This window comes from Eptesicus fuscus, chromosome 18, assembly GCF_027574615.1.
Source record: "Eptesicus fuscus isolate TK198812 chromosome 18, DD_ASM_mEF_20220401, whole genome shotgun sequence".
Classification (NCBI taxonomy): Eukaryota; Metazoa; Chordata; class Mammalia; order Chiroptera; family Vespertilionidae; genus Eptesicus; species Eptesicus fuscus.
In genome coordinates, this window is record NC_072490.1 from 40,914,150 (window position 1) to 40,925,341 (window position 11,192).

The 11,192-nt window shown below is 59.9% G+C and overlaps 1 protein-coding gene across 1 annotated transcript in view; it reads left to right on the top strand.

The window, feature by feature from the left end:
* The window catches only part of NISCH (nischarin), a 34,312-nt gene extending 25,360 nt beyond the window's left edge, over positions 1-8,952 (top strand). The window contains 10 exon segments of the mRNA XM_054729415.1: positions 110-141; positions 143-192; positions 195-208; positions 769-818; positions 1,602-2,987; positions 5,154-5,514; positions 6,009-6,165; positions 6,613-6,741; positions 7,262-7,423; positions 7,740-8,952. Coding sequence (XP_054585390.1) covers positions 110-141; positions 143-192; positions 195-208; positions 769-818; positions 1,602-2,987; positions 5,154-5,514; positions 6,009-6,165; positions 6,613-6,741; positions 7,262-7,423; positions 7,740-8,350 — 2,952 coding nt within the window. The 3' untranslated portion in view covers positions 8,351-8,952.
* Positions 8,953-11,192: the final 2,240 nt, after the last annotated feature.

Here is an 11,192-nt window from a genome sequence, read left to right on the forward strand (position 1 = left end):
TGGAGTGGAGGAGGCCTTGTTTGGGTTCCAAACCCATCAGGAAGAGTTTCTCCCCTGTTGCCTGGCACCCCAGGGCTATTCTGCCCATCCCTGCATGTCATCCTGGTAGTGTGGGACACTGTGTGACTGTGGCACCTTCTCTGGCTGCTGCTAAGGGTTCCAGAGCTCCTCCGTGTGTCCTGGGAAGAGAGGAGGAGGCAAGTGTGGTGTGAGTGGCTCATTTGCCATGTTGGAGAGTGTGCTTGCTACCTGGACCTCCCTCTAGCCCCATCTCTATTCAACAACAGTCAGGGCCGTCCCAGCACACCATGGCACTGCCTTCTCCCTCCCTGTTGTCCAGAGACCCCTGGGAGGGCCTTGCCAGGTACTGTGCAGCCTCTTCATCGTGTCTTCGGCTGGCCAGTTGCCAAATTGGTGTACTGTCCATGAGGACCCTCTGGGGTGGCACAGGGAGCACTCGGATGCTAGACCCAGCGGCACAGACTGAATTTCAGAGTGGCAAGAGGTTCTGGCCCAGGAGCTGGGCATGTGAGCTGGGGGCAAACTGACCCTGGTGGGAATCAGCCTTGCTGTGCACTGGCAGGATAACTGGGGGTCTCTCTGTCTCCAGGCCCCATAATTCACCCCAGAATGGAGCGTGGGATGGTGAGGAAGTTCCTGCAGGGAGGGAGGATGGAGGGCAGGGTGCCTGGCTCAGGGTCTAGCACCAGAAAATGCCAGGGAATGGCTGAAGCGGGTGGGGGCTGACCACATTTCCTTCTCTGTCAGGCACCTTCTGATGATTTAAGGGACATACCTGGAGCTGTTGGCGGTGCGAGGTAAGGAAGAGGTTGAGAAGGCCTGTACACACTCAGCTGTGGGCTAGTGGTAACTAGTTGGATTTTGTTAAATATGTATTCACAGGAGTCCTCCAGAACTACCTCTTCCTTTAAATTAAACACAGATATGAAAGCTCTGGTCTACTTCTAAATTTGAGTCTAATGACATATGTCATCCTACACGAGGGATCAGCAGATCGAGGCTGGTTTGGTCCATAGCCTGTGAGATAAGAATGATTGTCCCATGCTTAAGAAGCTGTTTTTAAAAAGAAAAGATTATGTGGTTGGGGGCCCCAAAAGCCCGAAGTATTCATCCTGTGACCCTTTGCAGAGGAGGTTTCCCGCCCCGATATACACACACTTTGTGAGGGCAGTAGTGGCGAGAGGGGCTTGAATTTAAATGTGAAGGTCCTAAGCACACCCCGAAGGGAACTGTTGTCAGCAAGCGACTCCATGCTCTAGAGCACTCACTGCCTCTGGGGCTCTCGGCCAGCGCCTGAATGACTAAGATCTTTGTGATGCTTCCGGTGGGGGAACCGGTGTGATGTGGGCAGGACTGGCCTGAACATCTGTCATCAGAGTCCTGGGCATGTGGACTCTGGAGAGACTGGTGGCCCCAGCCTTCTGGCACCTTGGCTCCCCAGCGGGGCACTTGTCCTAGGAATAGGCTCGGCTATTTAGCAGGCTTGGGATACCCAGGAGTTGGTTCCTCTGGGTGTAGCCCCAGACTTGAGAGGTGGGGTGTTCCAGCCCAGCGTGTCACTGACCTGGCTTCTCACACAGCTCAGAGCACTCGGAGCCGGAGGTCCAGGTGGTGCCTGGGTCTGGCCAAATCATCTTCCTGCCCTTCACCTGCATTGGCTACACAGCCACCAACCAGGACTTCATCCAGCGCCTCAGCACACTCATCCGGCAGGCCATCGAGCGGCAGCTGCCCGCCTGGATAGAGGCAGCCAACCAGCGGGAGGAGGGCCAGGGCGAGGATGACGACGACGAGGACGTGGCTGAGAACCGCTACTTTGAAATGGGGCCTCCAGATGTGGAGGAAGAGGAGGCAGGAGGCCGGGGAGAGGAAGAGGAGGAGGAAGAAGAGGAGGAAGATGGTGAGGAGGAGCGCCTGGCCCTGGAGTGGGCCCTGGGTGCAGACGAGGACTTCTTGCTGGAGCACATCCGCATCCTCAAGGTGCTCTGGTGCTTCCTGATCCACGTGCAGGGCAGCATCCGCCAGTTTGCCGCCTGCCTCGTGCTCACTGACTTCGGCATCGCTGTCTTCGAGATCCCGCACCAGGAGTCGCGGGGCAGCAGCCAGCACATCCTCTCTTCCCTGCGCTTCGTCTTCTGCTTCCCGCACGGCGACCTCACTGAGTTCGGCTTTCTCATGCCAGAGCTCTGTCTGGTGCTCAAGGTGCGGCACAGTGAGAACACGCTCTTCATCATCTCGGACGCCGCCAACCTGCACGAGTTCCACGCCGACTTGCGCTCATGCTTCGCCCCACAGCACATGGCCATGCTCTGCAGCCCCGTGCTCTATGGCAGCCACACCAGCCTGCAGGAGTTCCTCCGCCAGCTGCTCACCTTCTACAAGGTGGCGGGCGGCTGCCAGGAGCGCAGCCAAGGATGCTTCCCGGTCTACCTGGTCTACAGCGACAAGCGCATGGTGCAGACGGCTGCCGGGGACTACTCGGGCAACATCGAGTGGGCCAGCTGCACGCTCTGCTCTGCCGTGCGGCGCTCCTGCTGTGCACCCTCCGAGGCTGTCAAATCCGCTGCCATCCCCTACTGGCTGCTGCTCACGCCCCAGCACCTCAACGTCATCAAGGCTGACTTCAACCCCATGCCCAACCGTGGAACCCATAACTGTCGCAACCGCAACAGCTTCAAGCTCAGTCGCGTGCCACTCTCCACTGTGCTGCTGGACCCGACGCGCAGCTGCACCCAGCCACGGGGTGCCTTCGCCGATGGCCATGTGCTGGAGCTGCTTGTGGGCTACCGCTTTGTCACCGCCATCTTCGTGCTGCCCCATGAGAAGTTCCACTTCCTGCGCATCTACAACCAGCTGCGGGCCTCGCTGCAGGACCTGAAGACCGTGGTCATCGCCAAGACCCCTGCGACTGGGGGCCAGTCCCAGCGGCCCCTCGTGGATGGCCAACCTGCTGAGAACAGGGTCAGGTGAGACTGAGAACAGGCTTTTGGGGCCAGGGGCATGGGACTGGTACGTGCGTAGGGAGTTCACATCACTGCGTCTGAGACCACTCACTTCAAACCCCATCTCTGAGCACCTGCAGAGTGCGCGTGGGTCTAGGGTGGGCCCAGCCCCTCAGCTCCTCCTCAGCTCCTAACCGCCCTCAGCAGTGTCCCTGACTCCCTCGGGCTTGGCACAGGGTTGTTCCTTCTCTCCCAGGGCTTCAGAAGAGGCCTGAGAAAGCTGTCCTTTCACAAGGACAGTCTGGCCCAGTCCCCTGCCACTTAGGGCCCTGCATGGCTGGGTCCGGGTGCCTGAGCTCCTGCCAGCAGTGCAGGCCAGGCTGAGGAGATTGCCCTACCTTGCTTGGCCTTCTCTGCTCTGCTCCACTGGGCCCAGGCCCAGCCTCTAAGAATCACCCACCATCTCCTCCCCTCAGGGGCTCACAGTCCCATGCCAAGCCTCACCCTGTTGAGAGCCACCCAGCCCTGCTCAGGAAGGTCAGGGTTGCTGATGGGGCTCTCTTTCTGCATGTAATTTGGGGACTCCTCTTCAAAGGAACTGAGTGTGTGAGCTGGGTAGTCACCTTATGCAAAGCTCCTTTTTTTCTTGGGGAGACTGAGGCACAGAAAGAAGGAGTGGCAGCTGGGAGCCCTGTCCTGCTCATTCTCACTCTCTTCTCTGCCCTGCCCCCTCCCCCAGGTTGGCTTTCCCTGGGCCCCCTCCTTGGGTTTCCTTGAGGGCTGCCTGAGGCTGGGGTAGGGGCCGTCTATGGGGGGGCGGGGCATGGTCCCACCCTCAGCTCACCTCCACCTGGGGCTCAAGGGGCCTGTGCCCTTAAGGGGGTCCCTATCTCCTATCACTGCCCCCTGGCTGCACATATGCTGGGGCTCTCCCCTCATGGGCAAGAAAGCCCTTCATTTGTCACCTTCTAGTTCCCCGAGACACAGTCAAGCTCCCTTTCTCGTCTATCCTGGTGGTCAGTGGAGACCATATTCTCACCCCAGCATCTCACAGGGCCTGCCTTCTCCCTCCAACCTTCCCGCCGAACTGATGCTTCCAACCTCTTTTTGGCTAAATTGGGTGCCTCTCCTATGCCCAGCTCAAATCCCATGCCCTCTGTAGAGACCTCTGATGCCTAGTGAACAGCTTAGGCTCAAGGTGGCCCTGCCCAGCTGTCTCCCCATCTCCCTGCCCCTATGCTAAGGCTTTGGTGACATTTCCCTGCCACCCGAGAGCCTGGCTGGAACCTTCCCACAGTGGGACTCCATGCAGGAACAGGCCCCTGCTGCATTCCTGCAGCCGCATCTCTGTCCGCGCCAGCAGGAGGACAGCCGGGGGCTTCTTAGGGGCATGTGGCCCAGTGCAGGGCCAGAGGGGGGGCTTCTTAGGGGCATGTGGCCCAGTGCAGGGCCGGGGGGCGCTTCTTAGGGGCATGTGGCCCAGTGCAGGGCCGGGGGGGGGGCTTCTTAGGGACATGTGGCCCAGTGCAGGGCCGGGGGGGGCTTCTTAGGGGCATGTGGCCCAGTGCAGGGCCGGGGGGGGGGGCTTCTTAGGGGCATGTGGCCCAGTGCAGGTCAGAGGGCAGGGATCTGATTTGACAGCTAGACTGTCCAGTTGAGAAGACAATTCCCAAGGACTTCCCTCAGCACAGGCACCGGCATGTAGGCATGTAGTCTGGTTGTAGGGAGCGCCCCAACCTCCAGGAGCTTTAAGGGTTCCGTGTCCAGGTTGGGGTGGAGGAAAGCCTGAGCCACCTGAGAGGACCCCAAAGGCAGACTGAGGGGTAATTTGAGTTTTTGGTTCTCAGACTTGATTGCACCCAGATCCCAGCCCTGGGTACCTGGGTCATACTCTGGACTCTGCCGTGACATTTCTGACTCCTCTACCACCTGCTCAATATAAGTGTTTGGTTTTATGGGCCACCAGTGTCTGGCCGTCCTAGCCCTGGGGTGCCCCCATCTGCCCATCTATCTCCCGAGAGAAAGGGCCTGGGTACCTTTTCTCTGCTCTTTTGTCTTCCCAGGGCCCCATAGGTGGAGTGTGTGTGGTGCATGCGTTCCCCTCACACTTCTGAGGTTGAGCATGTGATATGAATCTCCTTTGGGGTCTACATCTTAATATAGTCTTTCTTGGGGGATTGGGAGGTGCAGTGGTGACCAGAGTCCCCAGGAAGCCCCGGCAGAGGCTCCAGCGCCAGCACCAGCCCCAGAGGAGGCCCCAGCTCTGGCCCGGGCAAAGGCCTCAGCCCCAGAGGAGACCTCAGTGCCAGCCTTGGTTCCAGCAGAAGCCCCAACAGAGGCCTCAACCCCAGAGGAGACCCCAGCTCCAGCCTTAGTGGAGGCCCCGGCACCAGCTGAGGCCCCCGCCCAGTACCCAAGCGAGCACCTGATCCAGTCCACCTCAGAGGAGAATCAGATCCCCTCACACCTGCCCGCCTGCGCGTCGCTCCGGCACATTGCCAGCCTGCGGGGGAGTGCCATCGTCGAGTTCTTCCACAGCAGCATTGCAGAGGTAGTGGCCTGGGTGCTGGTCTTGCTGGCTGGCACCTGTGTGGAGAGGTAGCATAGTTGGTCCTGGAGACTGTGCAGAGTATGTGTTGGGGTCAGCCTCAGATTCTCTGACTTCTCTGTGCTGGCTTTTCCCCAGCTTCAGCTGTTCACAGCTGGAGGGCTTAGGTTGGGAGGTCCCGGACTGCCCTTTCCTGGTCAGTTGTCCAATTATCATTGCCCCCTGCGGCCACTCCTATTCCTGGGCCCCTGGCACACCGCACTGCACATCCATCTCCCCTTCCTCACCTCCTCTCTGCTTCCAAGTTTATTAATCTATTGACACGATGTGATGACCTGCCTGAGTCTCCTCATCCAAGGCTATGGGCACGTCACAGGGTGGTGGGTCTAATGGGAGGCCGGCCCGGAGGGCTGTTTCAGGCGCGGTCTGGAAGAGAAGCTGCGTGCTCTGCCCGGCCCTGCTTTCCTGCAGCCCTAACCCAGCCCCTTTGTGTCCAGGTGGAGAATGAGGAGCTGAGGCACCTCATGTGGTCCTCGGTGGTGTTCTACCAGACCCCGGGGCTGGAGGTGACCGCCTGCATGCTGCTCTCCACCAAGGCCGTGTACTTCGTGCTGCACGACGGCCTCCGCCGCCACTTCTCTGAGCCACTGCAGGGTAGGCACCGGGGCCTGCTGCCGCCCGGGAGCTGGAGCTTGTGCCCAAGAGATGGGCCTGTTGTATGGCCTCAGTCAGCAGTGACTCGGCTGCACTGGACTGAGAATCTCTTGGGGGTGGGGGTGAAACAGCCCCCCCTCCCACGCTGTCATGAGGGACCTAGGGTCAGACATGAAGGCGCCAAGCCAGGACCTGGGGAGCACCTGGGCACTAGCCATGATAAGGGCTGGAGCAGCTCTGCCCCTCAGAACCCCAGTGGGGGGCTCCTGGTGACTCCCCTGAGTCAGGCACGGCTCAGATTGCCCATGAGGCCTTGTGTGTGTGGAGGGGGGATGGTGCTCATCAGCTACCTAGGCCAGCCAAGGGGACCCATTTCTGCTGGACTCAGCTATGCATAGGCCCCTCATGCTCGCCTGGCACAGCCCCCCCCCCCCCTTTTCTCCATAGATTTCTGGCATCAGAAAAACACTGACTACAACAACAGTCCCTTCCACATCTCCCAGTGCTTTGTTTTAAAACTCGGTGACCTACAGACAGTCAACGTTGGGCTTTTTGACCAGTATTTCCGGCTGACGGGTGAGTGACCACTGCTTTGTCCTATTTTGGTGAAGGCCAGTGTTACCAGTGGGCTCCCACCTTCCATCTGTGGGTGCGTTATCGCAGGCAGAGTCATCTGCTCACAAGCCCCTTCACGGGAGTGGGAGGAAGCAGCTTCAGGAACTGCTGAGAGTGCAGAACTCACCGGCCAGGGCTCAGGGCTGGAGGGACAGAGCAGCGAGTGCGGGGCAGTGCCGGAGGCAGGCTGAGTGGGCCCTGTGCTCAAGGCAGGATGTTTCTGACTCACACTTCCTGAGGAGAGAAAACTAAGCTCTTTCCCTAATGCCTCTGTATCCCCTTCCAGAAAACTGTCACAGCCCTTCCGGCCTGAGAAGTGGCCTTCTGTTCAGGCCCCATGATGCTTTCCCACGTGGGCCTTCTTGGCCCTGGCTGTGTGGTCTCCAGGTCCAGGCTGACCTGCGAGAGACTGGAGATCGCTCTAGCAGCAGGACAGGGCTGGGAGCAGCTGCCTGTGCCTGACCGGCCCCTTCTCCCACAGGCTCCTCCCCGATGCAGGTGGTGACGTGCTTGACTCGGGACAGCTACCTGACACACTGCTTCCTTCAGCACCTCATGGCCGTGCTCTCCTCCCTGGAACGCACGCCCTCACCTGAGCCTGTGGACAAGGACTTCTACTCGGAGTTTGGGAACAAGACCACAGGTACCCGCCCAGCTCAGGCTGTAGACAGGCCATCTGGCCTCGCCAGCCCCGAGGGTGCAGCATGCCCGGAGCACCCTCTTCCTCACTTTCTCTCTTGTCCCGCTCAGCCGGCTAGGGTTTCCCATGGCAGAGTCTCCATCCCAGCAAACCCCTAACCATCTGGGAGACGCTGCCTGCTCTGGGCTGCCGGCCTGTGGGTCTCCGCTGGGCATTGGGGCTTGGAGTGCTCCCGCCTGCCTCTGGGTGGCCTGTGGCCACTGACACTCCCATCGCACCACAGTTCCAGCTCCAGCCCAGTGGGCATCTCTCTCTGCAGGGAAGATGGAGAACTACGAGCTAGTCCACGCGAGCCGTGTCAAGTTCACCTACCCCAGTGAGGAGGAGGTCGGGGACCTGACGTTCACCGTGGCCCAGACGATGGCGGACCCAGGGAAGGCACCAGCCCTCAGCATCCTGCTGTATGTGCAGGCCTTCCAGGTGGGCACACCGCCACCTGGGCGCTGCAGGGGCACCCTGCGCCCCAAAACGCTCCTGCTCACCAGCGCCGAGATCTTCCTCCTGGACGAGGACTTTGTCCACTACCCGCTGCCCGAGTTTGCCAAAGAGCCGCCACAGAGGGACCGGTACCGGCTAGACGATGGCCGCCGCGTCCGGGACTTGGACCGTGTGCTCATGGGCTACCAGACCTACCCACAGGCTCTCACGCTTGTCTTTGACGATGTGCAAGGCCACGACCTCATGGGCAACGTCACCCTGGACCACTTCGGGGAGGTGCCAGATAGCCTGGCCAGAGCCGGCCAGGGCCGCGAGGTCCAGTGGCAGGTGTTTGTCCCCAGCGCCGAGAGCCGAGAGAAGCTCATCTCACTCTTGGCCCGCCAGTGGGAGGCCCTGTGCGGCCGGGAGCTGCCTGTTGAGCTCACTGGCTAGCCCAGGGCCCTTTGTGTCCCGCCTGGGCGTCCATTCAGTGTGGGGAAGCAGGCTTTCTTTTTTTAAAATGATTTCTCCTCCTCTTGGTACCTTCATTTGACTGTCCTCCCGTAGAATGTGAACATACGTGTTCAGTTGATTCTTTCTCATCCCGGGAGTGACAGTGCCGGCCCCTCCGGGGCCTCCTGTGCCATCAGCCTCCCGTGGTGGATCTGCTGCCTGCCCCTGGTGGTGCGTGACCAGGCACAGCAGTGTCATATCTGTTGTAGGACTGTTGTTAACACGGGTGTCGTGAGTCCTCTTTACTCCCTACACGTCTTTTTCTGAAATGTCAAGTCCAGTCTTGTTGATGTTGCTGTTGTCGTTGTTTGCTGCTAATCACTGAGCTGGCAGCGAAGTGCACATTGGAAGTTCCCACCCTCTGCAGTTTTCCACAGTGAAGGCTGCTTTCTCCTGGTCCAGACAAGCAGGAGAGCCCCGTGGGGGTGGGAGTCCCCAGGCCTTGGGGCTGAGGGATGGGAGCAGGGGACCTGGAGCTGCCAGCATTGAGTGTGGCTCCTGTTGCCTATTTTCTCTATTCCAATAAAGTGAGCGTGACACTGTCCGGGTCTTTTATTTCAGAGTCCACTGGGGTTCCAGCGGGGCATTGGCCCAGGACATGCCTGAGGGAGAGGGTCCCCTAGAGACGCAGGACGGTGAGGTATTAGGGGAAAGGAAGGAGGGAGAAGAGGCAGAGGGGATGATGGGCAAAGGGAGCCTCTCCCGGGCCAGAGGCTGGGGGTGGGGGTGGGGGGGGGACAGTGTGAGGGGCCTATGGACAGGGCCATGCTGGGCTGTGGCTAAACCATGAGCCTCAGGTAAACGAGAGCGGAGCCCCAGGGCACGGCTGGCACACAGGCTCACTGCCCTTCTGCCTTCTCCAGGTCTGGAATGTCTCACCTGGCCCAACCCCACCAAAGGCTGCAGCCTGTTGTCAGGGTAAGGCCTAGAGTCGGGATTCTTTACTGTGGGGTCTGTGCCAAGGGGCCTCAGCCCCAGAGGAGGGGGCAGGCCTGTGGGGAGCTGGCCCAGGTGGGATCGTGGAGAGGAGGCCCGTGCCCATCTGTGTCTGCTCATGTCCTGAAAGTGCGATGGTCTCAGGGAGCCTGCTGAGGTAAAACCTAGGACTTCTTTGGGACCCAGCCCCTGTGCCCCACTTTAACTCATTTCTGTCCCCTCCCCCTCCAGAGCAGGGCCCTTAAGCCCCCTTGCCTCCCCCTCTCATCCTGGTCCAATCAGGAGCCTCAGTCCCCAAGGTGCAGGGCCATTTGGGGAGGATCAGGGAGGAGATAAGTGAGGAGCGGCCAGCCTGGCTCCCAGGCCTGCTTCTGCTGTGTTTTCCTTGGTGCCAGCAGTTGGGGATCCTGGCCTAGAGGACCCATCACCCTCAGGAAGACGGGGTGTTGGGGGAGCCACTAAAGGGTCTCCCCACTAAACCTCTTCAGCCAGATCACACACCAGCCCAGTGGCCCCACCAGTTGGAAGGGGGAGTGCGAGCCTTCTGAGGATGAGTAGGGAGGGGGCAGGGGACAAGGCTTCCCCCAGTCAGGCCATTACCAAAGGCATTTACAGACGGCCACCTGCCTCTTATCTCAGTCCTCTGTAAATAGGACAGGGACCCCAGAGGCAGGGTGCACCATTCCAGGGGTAGCACCTGAACTACTGTCCCAGGTTCCACAGCCCAACATGTTAACAGCTGACCAGCCTGGCCCAGTGAGGACTTGACCTACTGGGAGAGGCTGTGCAGTGTCGGGAGGCAGCAGTTGTGGGATTTGATCTTCCTTAGACAAGTTACCTAGCCCCTCTGAGCCTGTTTCCCCACCAGTAACAGGGATAATAAAAGTGGCCACCGTCATTCATTCATTTGTTCCGCAAATCTGTATTGAGCTTCTGCTGTGTAACCAGTCAGACCCTGTCCCTGTTCTCCCATAGCATTCCAGCCGGGGACAAACAAAATAAACCAGGGTCAGCTTGTGGCCAGTGCTACGAGGAGATGAAGGCTGGTGACCTTTTACCCAAGACTGGACCTTGAGGTCATTCCCTGAGAGAAGATCTGGAGTGATGGCAGCAAGGCAGCTGCTTGACATGGCTGGGACAGGGTGAGGGAGAGCCTCAGAGGTCAGGGAGGCCGGCCTGGCGTGGACAGGTGTGCAGAGCAGGGCTCCTGAGCGGAGAACAGATGGATCGGGAGGGAGGCAGAGCAATGCGGAGGCTCCGGGGAGAGAAGGGAGGTGTAGGTATAAGGTTGGGGCTGGACTAGTTGGAGGGGTAGCTGGGGCAGGTGAGAGGAGGAGTAGTCCACTGTCCCCTTGGCACAGAGCCTGGCAGGGTGCCTGAGGCCTGCTCTTGCCCTCAGCAGTTGGAAAGGTTGATGCACATAAACCTGATTCAGGAGCTGAATCCCCCGGGCCCTCTGCAGACGCTTGGGGTGGAGAGTGGTGGGCATTTGCATTTGGATTTGTTTTGCAGCCTCTGATAGACCCCAGGTTCGTGGCTAATGGTGGACTTGGAGACTGTGGTGCCAGGAGAAGGTCCCAGGGCCAGGAAGCCCCAGCAAGGCCTAGGCCAACCATGCAGGGGTCAGTAGCCAGCACCTTCCCTTCCGCCTGCAGGCTGCTGATAGGCAGGAGGAAATCCTGGCGGGTTCCTGTGGGGGTGCGCTGGCGGGGCCTCTAGGCTGCTTTTAAAGCGAGTGCCCGCCCCCATCCCACTTGCCCGCCCTGTGCCTGCCTCCCAGAGCTCATTCCCCTCCCAGGCTGCCCCAGCTCTGTCCTGGACAGTGTGCCTCCAGCCACCGCTGTCC